Source organism: Homalodisca vitripennis, chromosome 4, assembly GCF_021130785.1.
Source record: "Homalodisca vitripennis isolate AUS2020 chromosome 4, UT_GWSS_2.1, whole genome shotgun sequence".
In the NCBI taxonomy this organism is placed as follows: domain Eukaryota; kingdom Metazoa; phylum Arthropoda; class Insecta; order Hemiptera; family Cicadellidae; genus Homalodisca; species Homalodisca vitripennis.
The window spans coordinates 174,393,133-174,411,512 of NC_060210.1; the positions used below are offsets into that span (position 1 = coordinate 174,393,133).

An 18,380-nucleotide genomic window follows, 5' to 3' on the forward strand; every position below is an offset into this window, starting at 1 on the left:
GAAAAAGTACATGATGTTTAAATAATAAAGCACGTTGCTAGTAACGTTTTTTTACACTAATGTTTCAAATCACATAAAACACAAAAAAATAAAATAACAAAAAAAAATACATAGGAAGACAGCCAAACATTTATACTACTACTATTAAAAAATTTACTCTATAAAAGAATTTGTTGTTCATACCAATGACATATTTGATGATATTTTAGAATTGGAATCCAAACAATCCCCAAACTCAGCCATTTCGTTTGACCAGGTCCCTATTTCCATCCATGACTCATCCTTCTCTCCATTCTCATCCTTGTCTGAATTGTCATCACACTCATCGATATCATCTATTGAATTTACACTACTTTTGACTTCATCTTCAAACAACTCTGTTACTTTTACATTTGTTTTTGTCTTAGAAATAGCTGCATTTTTTTCATTCTCTTCTTTTGATTTTTTAAGAACATCTGCCAAACTCCAACCAAAATCCAATGGACGCCACTCAAAATCTGAAAACATATATTTTTCAAAGTTAAAATCAATATTTACCAAACTAAGAATGAAGTATATAATTAACATAAAGGTAAAAAAATCACAATATTATACTCTGTTTTCTCTAGATATAATATATCTAAAAAGATATATTTAAGATAACTTGTCTTAAGAAATATTCTAAATATATAAGAAATATGAATTAACTTGCAGTTATGTACCTGAAGGCAGTACGAGCTGACCGAGGCCGATGTCTCGGGCTACTGTGGTACGGATTTCGTCTGCTAGCAACAAGGCATTAATACGGTACAGAACACATGGCAGACACACAGCTTGTCGCCACAGACTGGCTGGGAAAGGATGAATCATGCACAACTCTGGTACAAGTATCTGTTTCTGTTCTAAATTTTCTCGTTTTGCACGCTTTGTCTCCTCACTGCTTGTTGGTAGGGCAACACCTTTACGATTCACATATCTGTAAAAATGTAATTGCTGTAGCCTACTTGTTTAGATCAGACCATAAATCTCATGAGTTTATACAGGGTACATTATGAAAGTAATGCTCATCTTCTAACTTATATTTGTTCATCCGATTGTTAAAAATGGTTAAAATTCTTCAAAATCGTCTCCTTCTGTGTCATTAAACCCAGTGGAAACGATTCTGTCATGTCTGGAAAGCCATGTCTACTCCCAGTACTTTCCCTTCAGAACTCTCTTCACTCGGGGAAACAAAAAATATCCATACAGATCCAAGTCAGAGCTGTAAGGAGGCTAGGGCATCACGGGGGTCAAGTAGTAGGTAACGACAAAGACCCTGTGGCTGGGAGCATTGTCGTAGTGGAGCTTGAAGATTGTGTGTGCCACCTTCCGCATTGAGATATTGAAATGCATTCCTCCTCAAAGGCCACTTGAAACATTTGTTATGTTCCATTGCATTCTTCCCGAGCTGCACACAAAATAAATCACAGACTTTTCAAAATAAATACCACTCTCACTGCTTGGAGTAAACTGAGAATGGGTACATTTGGAAGGGCAGAACACCCACCATATTATCTGACTGGTCTGAGCACGCTGTAATAAATAGTCATGTCACAATAAAATCATGTGCATTACTTTCATAGTGCACCCTGTAAGACCATTTATATTCATTTATATATAATACACACACACAAACACGCACACACACATACCTGCATATATAACACTTAGCACCTGCAGCTCCACATGCAATTTTGTTAAAAACAGTGACACAATGGGCATATTCTTCTCCACTGACCTTCTCAACACTCCTAAGATAAGTTACAGTCACTGAAAGATTTTCCAACCTCCTAAAGCCATTTTAGATTTACATTTAAATAACAGTGTTTTGGGGCCCAGAAGTCTGAGAGTGAAACCGTTTTTATGAGTATTCGTGAAATAACTCTAATTTCTATCCAACACTATGTGATATTTGATTGAATTGTTCCATTTATTTCAGTAAAAGTTAAACTATTTTAGGCCTCTGTGGATTATCCTAACTTTGAGATAGCTTTTCAGTAATACATGATGAGTATCAATGTAGTTTAGAAACAAAAAAGTAACAGCCTGAACGATATGCAAAATTGCTCATGGATCTTATTTTAATCTTTGCGTGTTTATGAGCACTTCTGGTTTGAAATAAATGTATTTCCCACGCAAAGGATAAGTTTACCATACAGCCAGGATTAAGGAAACACGTCAAAAAGAGTATACTTAGAGCCATTGTAATTTAATCTGGTCTGAGGTATTTCAGTGCAATAGTTGAGTTTGCACTGATTCCACGATCAATAAAATATGTACATTCACAGATCTGAGAAGCCTACTACGATTATAAAACCTCTACTTTCACCCATTGTAATTTACTTCCAGTCTGAGATATTTCTGGTGTGATAGTGTCAGATTTTATATCTTGTTCCAACCAAGAAGATATACATATTCAGGTCTGAAAACAACTATAATTGGTTTAATGACAGTCTTTAAATCTGTATTAAAATTTAGATTATAATATTTTTTCAATATTTGCATTACACTACTGATCAAGCACTGTATACTTAATATTCCATAAAGCGTAGAGTTAAAAGTATATTTTTGATAAAACTACAAATTTTCTTATCTGGATATACTCTGTGTTATCAATGATTGCAGAGAAGTTGTTTTTACTATCAACCTAACTCTATGTCTTCAAAAACATAAATAAACAAATTTAAAACTGTTGTAAAATTACTGAAACATATAGTTGTGCCGTCAATTTAGAATGTTTACAAAGATAATTTAACTATATTTAACACTCTTTCAATTAATTAATAACGTGTTTGCTGCAAAGTATTTCTAATGGAAATTTTCTGAACTTTAAAGGCCAGTGGAGCAGAGCCTTAATTTTTTGCTTAAAAGATTGTTATTGATGAGGGAAGGTTTCAAAGGATAATAGGATTTTGGAAATTTTCCAATGTTATATGTGTTACAAAATGTACTTTCGCCCATGCTGATGTGATGTGTGATTGAGCTCTTGACTTTTTGTATTCATGCTCATATGTTACACCCAGTGCAGTGACAATGCCTGAACTGGATCCCAAACAGCTTTTGGGCATGTTTGTCCCCTTTTCTCTCTATTTTTTTTCTTTATTTTTTGTGTATTAATTACCTCCCCACCTGAAGAAGAGGACAGATTTCAATACTCAAAAGTTGTGTTGTACGTTTTGTTGCATATAGCGATGGCAAATGTCCGAAATCCTATTATCCTTTTGGAGCCTTGGTGTCGGAGAGAAAATTCTTTCCTTAATGTGCCTCTAGGGAACAAAGCAAACCTATGTACCAAATTTAATGTCTCTATTTTTCACAGTTTTTGCTGAGCATTGTTGAATCAGTCAGTCAGTCTGGACATATATTTTTTACACATAGCTCCACGGAGTAGGTACTTTTTATGATTCAATCATTATTGAAATTATATATACTGGTTGTCTTAAAAGTCCTTCCCCCATTAACTTTTTTATATAACATGAAGTGATTTACATCGGGGCATGTTTGTTTGACCAACCGAGGAGTTTTTCATGAAAATTTTTGATACTACTCCCCCCTCAAATGGGGTTGTTTGGGGACAAGTAAACATTTTAAAATAGAAACTCTTAGTGACACCTATTTTAAAGGTATTATAAAAAGAAGAAGAACAGCACAAACTAGAAGTCTTTAGTGTTACTCTATCAAATTTTTGGCAAAAGTTTGAATTTTTTTTATAAACCCCCACAATTTAAGTTACATTTAAAGTTATTGTAAGGCAGCTAAAACATTCACTAACTAGTTATTTTGATAATTTATATCAATCGTAAAAGAAGTTATTACAAAAATGAATAACATACGAGTAGAAATTATTGGTTTTGTTTTGTCTGACCGAAGTCCCGTAGGAAGTCCTAGGAATACCAATGGCTGGTTTAGCCATGTTATCTCTTATTGATTACCAGTAAGTATGTGAGACACACTCAGTCCAGTTACTGTTACGTTTCATTGTTATCACTAAAACATATCTGTGATATTAAATTATTACTCTCTTCAATCTTCTGCAAGTCGGTCATTTTATTGTCAATTCAAACCCATGTTTTTATAATTCATTTTTAAGACCATATTCTATGGAGTGACTATATTCTACGTAAACTACTTTTTATCATGTACTAAAATATTTTTATGATTTTTATACTGCTTTGGCAATGATATATCAACATCAAAATACTCAATTGTAATACTGTTTTTAGCATTGGTGAATAAAGGAAAACCTATTTAAATACTTATAACCGTAATTCAGGCATTAAAAATATGAATGTTGAAATTGATCTTTCACTTACAATAATTTTTCACTTTTTCAATAGTTTTGATCTTACACTAAACAAACAAATCATTCCTAAGTCAAGCATACAGCTTTAAGAATTAAATTGACCTAAGTAAATATAAGATGAGAGTGACAATGTTTTACCGTGGGGTGAGAAAGTTGAGTCGAGCAGAGGTATGGTCCACATCCAGTAGTGGTTGAGAACTATTCTGGACTGTGATCCCATACTTCTTCTGGTAATACTCCTCAAATGTCTGGTAATCAGATCCGGGGAATGAAGATTTTGGGTTCAAGTGACTGCATATTTCTGCCACGTAGAAATACTGTAAATTGTAAATATTTTAGTTTAGTAACTGTAACACTTAGATTTTATCTACCTACACTTTGTGTACAGGAAATCAAATTTAATCCTTCATCCTTATAAGTTTATGTTAAATGTGTCACCAGTTGACGAGCTGATAAGAGGGTGACTATGGCACTGATTATCTCCTCAGGTACTGATAAGTCCGTGGATATCAAAGTAATATCACTCAGCTCAATAGCATGGTCACAAGCATCATTTAAAGTGCATTGGGTGAAAATCGTTTGCCAGGAAAATGATCAGTGCAAAGATTGAACAGCATGTTCTGATTAAGTTTCTGGCTAAACCCTATAAAACATGTCAAAAGTTTACAAAAAAACGGTGCCAAAAAATCAGCAGTTTTGAGCCAATAAGAAGATACATGTTGCAACATCCAGCCTATTCTCCTGATTTAGCACCATAAGACTTTTGGCTGTTCCTCAAGATCAAAAATTAACTGAAGGGAACTCATTTTTCAACTGTTACGGAGATGAAACAGAATGATGCACAAGTTGTCAAGGCACTCTCAAAAGACAACTTCCAGCACTGCTTCAACCAGTGGAAAATATGAAAGCAGAGGTGTATTGAGAGGGGGGGAGAGTACGTTGAAGTGTATAAATAGGAGGTAACTTTACGCATCACGAATTCCACTTTTTATAAAAAGTCTCTATTTTAAATAGATGTGCTTTGCATATAACTTTTAGAGAACACATACAACAATTGACAGTAAATAACATAATAATTGATAACATATTGAATTTAATAACCTTTTCACACAAAATTGATTCAATGACTCCACTGATTAATACACAATACTGACTCATGACAATACTGATTAATAATTTAAAGCTGTCATATAAAGGTATGTAATTTTGTTTTGATGTTATGGGTTTACAGGATGAATAAGTTTACTACATTCTAACAGGTATGAAACTTCGGAAGGTATTAACAAATAAAGAGAAATATGCATACTTATCAGCTCAATTGGATACTAAATAAAAATCACAAAATATAAGCAATCCCAATAGTAAGCAAATGCTCATGGTGAAAAGTTTTGATTATCAGGAGTCAAGATTTCCATGCTTCCATGCTAGTTATAAAAGACCCTACATGATAATCTAATCATCAATACAATACAATACAAGAACAAATGGCAAGCAGGAACATACTAATGGTAAAATCTTGAATTTTTCAAGAGTTAGGATTAACACAGTATTTTCCAAAATCAACTTTGTTTAAGCCTATGAACTCAAGATGATATATTTTCAATGAAAAGAAAAATTTGAATTTATTAGTAATAAAATACTATCTTTAGTCTGCATTGGTGCAAAGACAAAAATGAATAAAAACCGATAAAATTATAATTGAACTATGAAATAAACAACAGAAAAGAAATACCTGAGGCTGGTCTTGATTTCGATACCAGGGCATCACAACTGCATCATGATACTTTGCAGCATCAAATGTAAAACATTCTCTGTCTTTATCTGGTATAATATGTGGCATTTCTTCCCTTCTAGCATAGATTAATTGAAGAAAATCCCAATCCACAACAACATTGTTATCACCTGTAAATAAACAAGTGTGTATTGTCAAGTACACCTATAGAAAAATAAACCCTATGAGCATTATTGCAGCTATCTTCCGTCATATTTGTGAAGTAGAGGCTACTTAATTAGCTGTACAAATACTCGGGACAAAAGCGTTGTAAAGTAACTATCCAATACATTTTCAGAACTTATCTTTTTTTATATTAAAATGAAGAGTATTACAAGTATAAAAACATTGAGAGCAATTCTGTTTCCAATCTTAGGTTTACGCAACTGGTGTCAGATCTGTCATATAAGATTTCCAGTTCATACTGTGTTGAAACACTGATTAAACAATTAAGTCCTTGAAATATATCCATTTTCAGTCAATAAACATTCAACTCAACTGCCAATAATACGCATTTATCTCCTTCAAGCTCCAAGGAGCAGTAAGCAGTAACCAAGCTTGTCTTGACACCATAGTTCTTGCTATCTGACACATGCAGTACTATTTTGAATGTTTGCTGGGACATGAGGAGATTCTTGGTAGTGAAATGGTGGACAAGCTCGCAAGAGCAGAAACTGCATCACATATCATAGTCTAAACCTCTCTGTTGTATGGTAGAAAACCAAGTCATAATACGAAGAAAAAGAAAAGCTATGAAAATCTTAGAGAGAATTTGAAATAACCTTCTTGATCTAATGTTAACCTAAGGCTGTAATAGGCCTTCTGCTAACTAAAGAAACTTAATAAATTAAGTCAAAAGAACAGATATCAGATTATTCTCTAATCTGCCCGTCTAGTTATACAAAATAAACTGCATGTCACTTTTACAGGAACTTCAGTTTTTAGACCAACATGTACAGAAGATCTCAAAGTTTTCAAGGATATTTCTAAACTCATTAGTCCTTTAGTCATTCGTTTTTTTTTTTATATTCAGTATCAACACTCTGTAGTCTTGGGCTTTTGTATTATTGTTACTATGTTGTCTATTATTAATAATGTTGTTAAATTGCTACTAGTATGATAAATAGTTATTTGGATTTATTACTGTACTTCTGAAACCTACTCACTGTTATGTTTATTAATCGTTATTTTAAAAATTGAACAATTAAGTTTTAAGTCTAATTATTATTGTTCAATTTTTAAATTAATGAATAATTAAAATCCAATAAGCAAGAATAGTTCAATTTTTAATGACAATGTTTTATTATGAAGAATTGTTACAATGTTATTGTTATGCCAAACTGTTAATTATTGTTATGAGTTGTTATTATTTACTTACTGTACTAGCCTTAACTAACAAATGTTTAAAACAGATAAACTATTAAAATAAATTATTGCTTTCTTGTTCTTTTTTAAGATTAACCATTTCTTATAGTTATTAAGTAATTTTAAAGAGAAAGCAAACCTTTTTTGGTAGGTACAATCAAGTAAGAATTTTCTGAAGCGTTGGGATCAAAGAGCATGAGGTACTTCTGCAAGCGCAATACACTGGTAAATGTGTAGTTGAGGAAGGCAGCAATCATCTCCAGTTGTTCCTCAGTCAACAACAGATCCTCCTGTCTCAGTTCAAGGCTCACCCTCACTTCACCTGATCTCGTGAAGATTGGAAATGGGCAGATCTACACATATAAGGTTATTGTCTGTTACTTGCACTGATTCAGTTTGAAATTACATTACATAATTAGATGTCAAATACAAACTGTACTTCCTTTCACTTATATATGTAAATCTTGTAATATTTTATCACAAAAAGTACTTGCTCTGCCGGGACTCGAACCCAGATCTCTCACTTGCCGGGTGAATTAATTAATGCCGGCTATTGCCATTTATACAAATTTAATGTAAATAATATTTTAAGCGTTTTCAATCAATTAATACTGGTTGAGGTTTTAAAGCAGGCATAATTTCTATTCCAGACAAACCAAAACATGAAAAACAGGTTAATGTATGAATTTAAAATAGACATTATATATAATATTATGTTGTATTCTCAATGTTACTACATCATGCATCCGTTTCTAAACATAAACCATTTTATCAATAAACACATCATAGGGTTGTGTTTTTGACTGTTTGAGTATAAATGCCTACTTTAAAAGTTCAAAAATTTTAAACGTACTACATTTAAAAAAAAACAAATCATCATAATCACTCAAAAAATGGTTAAATTTTAAATGAAAATTTAACTATTCAAAATAATATACGAGGGTAATTCGGAAAGTAAGGTCCGATTCACGTTAACCAGACAAACAGTAAGCGAGCAGCGAAATGCGCATGCGGCCTGACTCCCGGCATGCATTGCGCGCAGAACGACGCCATTTGCAGTGAAATCGTTGTAGTCTGCTGTTTTCTGTGCCTTTTAAAAATGTTTAAAACTATTGAACGTCCCGCAGACTGTGAAATATGGTCTGTGATACGGTTTTTGACAGCAAGGAACATTTCAGCAGCGGATATTCATCGACAGATAAGTGAAGTATACGGTCCAAATGCAATGAGTGACAACAAAGAGCGTAAGTGGGTGAGAGCTTTTAAAGATGGACAGGAAAATGTCCATGACGAACCACGATCTGGTCGGCCGTCAGTGATCACCGAAAATTTGGTGAAGGCCGTTGATGAAAAAATTAAAAAAAAAAGATCGGCGATTCACTGTTTCTTCGTTAGCAATAGAATTTCCAAACGTGAGTAGAACCAAATTGTTTAAAATTGTTTCTGAAATTTTGGATTTTTGCAAATTGTGCTCACGTTGGGTTCCCAGGCCGCTTACTGAGGAACAAAAAACAGAAGAATGGGTATTGCTCTTGAATTTTTGATCCAATATCATCAGGAAGGTGATAACCTTTTAGACCACACTGTGACGGGTGACGAGACATGGGTTTCCCACATAACCCCAGAAACGAAACGCCAGTCGATGGAGTGGCGTCACTCGACGTCACCGGCATTTGCGTCGTCACTCGACGATGGCGGCCGACTTCTATGACACCGGTATTCAAAAACTTGTAGATCGTTATGACAAGTGTTTAAAAAAAAGTGGAAATTATGTAAAAAAATAGTTATTGATGTCACGAATCAAATAAAACAAGTTTTTTGAAAAAACCTGCTGTGGTTTTTTTTAAATAAAAAAACGGACCTTACTTTCCGAATTACCTTTGTACATGTACTGTACATGTTTTTGTAAGTCTACAATATAAGTTGCAAGTTGTACTTCTTATTTCTTAAAACATTAAAAATTTTAAATTGAATTCTAAATATTTATTTTCACTTTATGTCGATCTATATAGAGGTGAATGTAATTTTAATAAGGTTAGCCAAGAATTACATTAGACAATCCACTAGAAAAGAACAAATATATAATAAAGAACTAGTTTCAGGTTCAACAAATTTATAACAAAAGTTAAACATTTGTTTTATTATGAATTGATGTTTAGTAGCATTCAAAGTTAGGCTAACTTATATTATAAATGTTAGTTTAATATTTTTTTAAATATTTCATTTAACAAAATTAAAAGTTTGTTGCTATACCTTTAAACCACATGTTTTTTAACTATTGTTTAGAGCTCTTCGAAACTGTCAACCTAGCAAACTCAACCTAAAAACTCCTTCAGCTCTGGGAATAGTGGTAATCACTGAGTGCAAGTCTTCTGAAGTCAACCACCAATGGTAAAAAACCACCATTTACAGTTTCATGTCAAGGTATGAACTCGCACAATAAAACACTGTGGTGGTCTCATCAGTCTGTGTGTTGAAACAGAATTGACTGCATCTTTTTGGCCTTGATTGTGAATTTGTATGGTGTCAGGACATGTATAGTGTTTTAAAGATGTAAAGTGTGACATCTAAATTTCATCCACAGTCACTATACTGTCCAACATTTCATCACCACTAACAAGAAAATTCAATGCAGCTGCCATGCACAAACATTCCTACTGCTAAATTGATCAAGGGTACAATAACATGAAATTTGATTGAATATCACAGTTGGCGTTAATTGGGACACATAAAATGGTAATAAAATAAAAACTGGAAACAATACAACAATGAAACCTGTAAACTGTTTGTAAAATATTGGATGTAAGCACTGGCTATATGAGATATCTGAACTTAACCCTTTCTGAGCCAATGACATTACTAGACGTCATGCCTAAGCTAGCGCTAAAAGCCAACGACGTCCACTGACGCAAAATCAATTTTTAAAAAAATATTATTTGAAAGCATTTCTGGGTAACAAACTTAGTAAAAACTGTTAAACAAGGGACAACCATTTGTGTCTATTTTGAAGGTCACGGCTCTTGTTCGAGTGGCAAAATGGCAGGTGGCCGGATGTTCATAGTCTCCCGCAGAGCCAACGACGTCTACTGACACGCGCTCAGTCTGCCTGTAGCCTTCCGTGAGGTAGATGTTTATTCGCCCTTCCATTTTCGAACCGCGTATTTATCTTTTCAATTTTGATGTTAATCAATATTTTTAATCAATGTACAGTGTAGTTTATGTATTATTACGTGATGTCAGAATGTCAAAATAACATTTTTTCAGTGAAATTATGATTTTACCATTTTTTGATTGTAAATTAACAAGAGTGAAAAAAATTTTATCTTTTTTTACCTCTTATGTTATAAGAATTATAAAAACAAATTAGTTTTGATTTGTGGGAATTTTTTTTATTTTTAAGGTGTATGGCTCTTAGGAGTAGTTTTGATTATTTATTTGTGGCTCGCTAAGGGTTAATTCTACTCATGTTTTATGAAATCAGCTCTTACTATCTCGATTACCATTATATTATTTAAAAAATCAAACTACATGATTACAATGTTCATACCTTGGTCACAGAAATATTAACTAATTTTACAAACTAACATATTACTAACAATATAATATCCTATTTTATTGAATCTTATTTACTTTCTAATTTGTAAATAATGGATTTTAAACTAAGAACATACTTTTGGGATTGTTTTTAAAGTAAGAATTCCAAATCCTTGAGGAGCATCCTCTGGTGGGTGCAGTTTGCGGCCTCGAGTATTCTGCTCTTCAGGCAAAGGGCAGGTCAACACCATCTCTAGGTGGTAGAGTCGGGCAGGTTGCCCCATCATAGGCCGGCAGTTGCTCAGCGAACTCGCAATCTGCAAAGTGCAATCTACCATAATCTAGAGTCAACTCTTGTTCCTTCTAAATTATAGATCATGCTATCTTAATTATGACTGTCTCAGATTAAACTTTTTATTGGTACTAAAAATTAAAAGTCTATATACACTAAAATTTTAGATTTGAGTTTTTTTTAAGACTGCAAAAATTTATAAAACCTGCTGCTAATATTCCATTGCATAAAATGGTGTTTAAATATGTATGTAATACACGATGACTATCCAGAAAATAATATTTTTTGAAAGGTGCGGCAGTAGGCGGGGCTACAGCCACCATCTTGGTGTCAAAACACTCTGGTGTTCAGTACGCATCGAGCTGTAGTCGCGTGCTGTCTGTATCTCTTTTACTCATTGTGATTAATTAAAATGTGTGCTGCAATTGAAAGTCCCACCACTTGTGAAGTGCGGTCAGTGACAGTCTTTTTTCCAAAAAACCATAAACCAATTGAAATCTATCGCCAACTGTCTGAAGTTTATGGAAATAATGAGTGAAAGCAGAGTAAAGCAGTGGTGTATTGACTTTAAATATGGCTGCACTAATGTTCATGACGATAGTCGTAGCGGTCGGCTTAGCCTAGTGACTGAAGATCTGATGTTCAATATCAATGACAAAGTTCGTGAAAATCGCCGTTTCACAATGATTGCAGTCTTGGAACATTTCCCACAAATTTCACGAAGTTTACTTCATAAAATTGTTGGGTACCACAAATTTTGTGCCAAGTGGGTTCCAAAAATCCCTACGGAAGATCACAAAAAACGACTTGCCGCATCGTTAACTTTTCTTAATGAATACGACAAACATGGTAACAAACTTCTAGATTGTATCATTACTGGTAATGAAACATGGGTGAAGCATGTCAGTTGTGAAAAAATGCAGTGTATGGAATGGGGGCATACATATTCTCCAAGAAAATGTTTCCAAACTCTGTCAGCGAGAAAGATTATGGCAACTGTTTTTTGGGATGTTAAGAGTATGATTCTGGTTGATTTCCTTGAACGTGGATCAACAATAAACATAGAGAGGTACTGTGAAACATTACAGAAGTTACGGCCAGCAATACATAATAAGCGTAGGGGTAAATTGAACTCAAAAATGTTGTTCTTCCTCCACGACAATGCACGTACCCCATACAGCCAATCATACACGGCAAGTCTTGTATAATTTTGATTGGGAAGTGTTTGATCATCCGCCTTATAGCTCAGATCTGGTACCATGCGACTACCATCTCTTTCCAGCGATGAAGACCTGGCTTGTAAAGCACCGCTGCTGAACTTCACACTGGCGTTAATCAGTGGTTAAGATCTCAGGTGGCAGATTTCTACAAAGCTGAAATCGAAAAACTTGTGACACGTTATGATAAATGTCTCAATTTGGACAAGGATTACGTTGAAAAATAGATTTTGCAGAAGTTAAAAATTTAGCTATATATTAAAAACTAAATCATATTCCCTCCTTTTAATTTAATTTGATAGAATATAATATAGGCTTTATTTCAGAATATATGTCTTTAATCTGCAAAAAAACAGCCATAAATTTTTATCACTATTATATTTTTAATTTGACATTTTTGAACATTTTCAAACTTGTTATTATGATAAATTTGGTATAGAAAAATTTACACGACTATAAAAGTAAACCAGTAAACAAGAATTAGTAATTTGCTTGCATCTTTAAGAAGTTGGCATCCCCACATAAACGCAGCAAACATATGGCATTGCACAAACATAAACACGAAATTTTGTATCTATCCACGTTTTTGTATAAAGAAAGTAAAACCAAAACAATCAAGATATTGTGTAATGCTGATCAGCGGCCATCCACAAATAGATGTACCAGATCTGTGGCAATGCATTTACATGAATATAAAAAATACTAAAAGCAATAAAAATTATTAAAAAAGTACGATAATTTGTCAATTAAGTTATCTATTTATAGTTTTTAAAACAAAAAGCATAGAAAAAACACATTTTGGCGATCGGTAATTTGTGTCTGCCTATCAGCTGAAAAATAAAGATGTGGCAGATGTCCACAGATTCTATTGTCAAATCTTGTCCATTGATTCTCAAATCCGGATCTTTGTTGAATTAGGTGGATTCAAGATTTGGTTTTGACATATCACTAGTTAAAAGATTTTCTGACTTACTGAACAACTAGTAATTAACACTTTAAGTGCGAATTCCGCAATTCTAGGGAATACTGAAACTCCCGTAAATAGCAGATCACATAATTTTACAAAATCGTTTCAATTTTAGCATATTAGGTAATCACTAATTTTAAAGGTTTCACTTAATTTGTAACGTCTGTTGTGTTGTTAGTACCACAATTGTCCACTAGAATGCATGCGAAGTATTGCCTCAGTTTGCTTACAAAGAAACAGCTAGCGGCTTGCATTGTTTGTTTATTTCTGTCCGTCCAGACACCTGCTTAGGCTGATGTTTTATGTATTCCAAAAACGTCCAACTTTAATAAAATTGTATTTTTATGTCATTGTACTGTTTTGTATGTAAACAAACACATTTTAAATAGAAATAGTTTGCTTTCTTTGTATAAAAACTCTTTGTATTTTTATAATTTTTATAAACACTTTGTACCCTGGGCCCTTAGTACATGTTTCGGTGTGGCTCCTTGGAGGTTTTTTATACTTTAAAAAATATCAGTGTAATTTCAGCAAGTTTGTTGAAAATCATACTCTACATCATTTAAAGGCAGAGATACATGCTTTTTTTTTAAATGTATACAAGTTTAATATAAAGTTTATTTTCAAAGTAAAATCATTACATAAATTTGAATATTAACCCTGGAACTGGCCATCATTTTTCCCAAAATGGCAGGCACTTTTTTGCGATTTTGTAAGGGTTTTGTATTTTAATCACTGCTCATCTATTTTTTAAGATACAAACATTTTAAAAACATCAATGTCTTTAGAAATAAATGCAGTTTCCCAAAAAAATACTAAAGATTGAATCATTTAATATATTTTTATTTTTTTACAGATTAAGTTAAAAATATTAGCAAAGAATAAATTTTTCTCAAAATGTATAGCACCCTCTCAGGTAATATGAAAGTTTTTAGAATAATTCTAAAATATACAAAAGTTTGCTTATATACCTCAATTACAAATTACAAAAAAATATTTAGCTAAAAGAAGTTTATTGGTACTTTTGGATAATATATCTATAAAAACTACAAAATCTGAAAAAAGTTTGTATAGCACTATTATGTATACCATTGTGACATTTTGGAATCTATTGGATGAACAAATATTTTTTCTAAGAGATAAATATATGTAGAAGAGAAAAATATGATATTTATAGAAGTTTACATTGTATAAGATATTTTTATATGGCAACAAACTTTTTTTTATTTGTACAAAAGTCAAAACTGTGATATAAATGCCTAACTTTTTTAGCTAATAATTTTCTTTTCAACCAAATATTTTTTATAAAGATAGCGCGTTTATTGAAGTTTACAAAAATGTACAACAATGTATTTTTATCTCTATTATTTGTTTGTTAAAAAAATAGAACACACGATAGTCATAGAAATAAAACGCTAATACCTTCAGAAAAAGTAAAAAAAAAAACATTTTTACTTTTATAATAAATACTTTTGCATAAATTTAAATCAAAATTTAATTTTAATTAAAATTAAATTGTCTACAAAATAATAAAACACTTAACCTACGTGAACATAGGCTTATTTTCAGTTTCACAAAAATCCAACCTATTCGCTAAAACTTAACCTAACCTCTACATTTTTCACTTCACTAATTAAAAAAACAATAAACAAACTTTTATTTATACATACTAAATAACGAAAAGTCTAAAATATCCAAATAAATAGCAAGCAATACACTAATACCGGCAATGGCGTAATAACAACAAAGAAATCAACACGGCAACCATGCGATGCGTTGTTCTTCTCTACTGGCTGAGTCGGTGATTGCGCAACAGAACAAAAATAAAATACTAGTTCATAGTCTTCGTTGTTTATTATACTGTTGCTTAGAGCAATTCTTCTTCTTTGTTTTGATATGATTTTCACTATTTCCAGACAACGATAAAGTAACAAAAATAACAATATTTAATGAAGCTATTTTCGACGCATTAGGCATTTTGGGATTTTACAAAATAAGAGCTTTTCAAACGCTTATTTTATAAACATTTATTTTCCTACTGGCTATTGAAAAGATGTTTCTGAAAGCCAAGAATACACTGTTTTCAATGACGACACTTACGATCGTGTAGAACGTAAACTCACGATAGGGAAGTTTTACAAACATACGGTAATTTTAGCGTGTTCGGAAATTACGCAAACAAATGGCAATCGGAAATGTAAACATCCAAGTTTCGAATTTTATAATGAAAGATTTAACTTAACTATAGAGCGTTTTATGATATAATATGAAACCTTGAATCTTTATCTTTAGATTTACGTATGTTTTACTTCAAACTAAGTAAAAATAGACTTGCTGTGAGAGATCATATTACGACATAGTTAATGCGTCGAAAATAGCTTAGTGCCATTTTGAAACTGTAGTTAATGCGTCGATAATCGCTTAAAGCCAGTTGCAGGGTTAAATAAAAATACATAAAAAATTTGCTACATGGCTTGTTAACTCAAGTAATTGGCCTTAGTGTGGTAATTTCTAAAGCACACTGGAACTGTCTGGGCACAATCAACATGTTTCCTTCCTTCCAATTTTGCAAGTTTTTTCCTTGGCTTTTTCCGAGCATTCTTTGCATACTTCTGTATGCTGGTCATTGTTCTCTGTAGTCATATGTTATACATACAAAAATTTTTAGGCTTACCTGTCAGTCAATTTGAAGGCAAACTTGAAGAAATGCCATAATTAGTTCTAGCAAGTATCCCTCATTTTTCATTCAGAAAACTTAGTAAGACAACACTAGGACTTACACCAACGATCAGCCGCGATGCTTAAGATCAGTGACCAGACTCACTTGTAGTAAGACCAAAAATATGTATTTCATTACTGAAACATGATCCAGGGATCTCATAACCAACAATAATGAACTTAGATGACCAATGAACAGAATCAAAATGTTTGAATCCAAAAATAAGCTGACTGAGCTAAACAAGAGAATTAAATAACAAGACCCAAGCTATACTCCGGCACCGGTAGCGGGCGCTGCTGAATCGGCCTGACCTATACTCGGGCTACGGGTACAAAGTGTTAACTACTATCTGAGTTATGATTTTTCAAAACACTCAAATGGCAGCAATCTATGGATAACCACATATTTCAGGACCAGAGCTCAGTTTTAATGTATCTTGTTTTGGTATCAAGAAGAAAACCTACTCGCTTGTAGTAGTACTGCCTGCGCTTGGTGGTGCCGGGTCGAGGCTCCAGGGAATCAGCTGCCACCACCTCCTCCTCCTGATCCTCCTCTTCCTCCAGGCTGTGGAAACTCTCCTTGCCAATGGGCTGTAGGTTATCGTCCAGCTCCCGAGCCTCATGTAGCACTCGGCAAGTCTCTATTGCTGCCACTCGCTGGGCCAGCACTGCAGTCGGCATGGGGTGACCCTGCATCAACAATTAAATTGCAGGATGTCGTTCTTAATGAAATATAAATTGTTCAAAAGCACTAATTTGGAATAACACAACATTTTAGACAAACATATTGAAATTATGTATATTAATAATTTAAGCGCTGTAGCTATTACACAAAATCATATGCATATTCTATATATGGCCCTTGATATTCTGTAGATTTTCAATTTTGGTAAACAATTTTTGTGTACTATAACTACTGCAATAAAATTTGATAATTTCAGCAGTAAATTTAAGAGTATAAGACATGTCCTATAATTTTAAAAAGAATAAAATATATTTTAGCAAAAATATTTCTTTGAATATAAAGCCCAAATTCAACAAATTTGGTTTGCACTAAATTTTGTGTTATTATAATATGAAATGTCATAAAATACTAACTAAATTTTGTGTAACATACACATTTTCTAAGTTAAAATCAATTGTAATATAGTAATGTTACCAAAAATAAATTTTACTTCAAAATGCTTCAATATTTCAAAAGTGTTTGAAAAAATTTCTTATAAATAACATATACATAAATCCATTCAAAATAACGTATATATATATATATATATTTATTTATTTATAGTTTAGCTACATTATATGTAGAATAAATATTATTTATAACAAATTACACAAAATATTTGTGTACACCAAAATGTTATGCCTGTTGTTCATAAAACTGTATACTTTAAAGTACAGAAATTATATCTATATACTATGTTTTAGCTATACTAAATAAGAGATTCTATGAATGTAACGCAATATAAATGTGTATACAATATACATTTCTGAGACAAAAACAAATAAGACACTGTGGTATAAACAATCTATGAGCTGCGATCACTTAAATTGAACGGCTATGAAAACAATGTTTAAAAATGTTATGTGTCCAATCACCAGAAACTACATCAACGGATGAAGAGTAATATTGACTTAGTGAGAATATTGACTTTTAATTTTAAACATTCCTGAAATTATAAAATTAGCTTCACATATTTTTTCATTTTCTTTTTATGTCTGTATATTGTAACTTCATGCTGTTAACACGATCGACAGGTAATCTACAAAAACTCAAACATGATTACACTATTTAATAGAATCTTAAGTACAAAACTTACAATAATGTCCTGCTTAACTGGAGAATTGATAGGAAGTCTGACAGAACAGTAGAACATACAAGTGCCTAGGTAGTGAATAGGATGTAAAGTCCAGAGTGGGGTCAGACGAGTGAACGTGTCACTTGGTAACTTGGCACAGTATCTATAACACATCACAACATTAGAACATACAAGTGCCTAGGTAGTGAATAGGATGTAAAGTCCAGAGTGGGGTCAGACGAGAGTGAACGTGTCACTTGGTAACTTGGCACAGTATCTATAACACATCACAACATTAGAACATACAAGTGCCTAGGTAGTGAATAGGATGTAAAGTCCAGAGTGGAGTCAGACGAGTGAACGTGTCACTTGGTAACTTGGCACAGTATCTATAAC

General features: G+C 32.7%; 1 protein-coding gene across 1 annotated transcript in view; it reads right to left on the reverse strand.

Annotated features, from left to right (window-relative positions):
* The window catches only part of LOC124360685 (endoribonuclease Dcr-1-like), an 80,787-nt gene that overhangs the window by 33,154 nt on the left and 29,253 nt on the right, over nt 1-18,380 (reverse strand). The window contains exons 13-20 of the mRNA XM_046814512.1: nt 18,006-18,147; nt 16,651-16,875; nt 11,129-11,308; nt 7,597-7,810; nt 6,054-6,223; nt 4,460-4,638; nt 702-955; nt 184-497 (exon numbers count right to left, since the gene is read on the reverse strand). Coding sequence (XP_046670468.1) covers nt 184-497; nt 702-955; nt 4,460-4,638; nt 6,054-6,223; nt 7,597-7,810; nt 11,129-11,308; nt 16,651-16,875; nt 18,006-18,147 — 1,678 coding nt within the window. The remainder of the gene's footprint in view (nt 1-183; nt 498-701; nt 956-4,459; nt 4,639-6,053; nt 6,224-7,596; nt 7,811-11,128; nt 11,309-16,650; nt 16,876-18,005; nt 18,148-18,380) is intronic.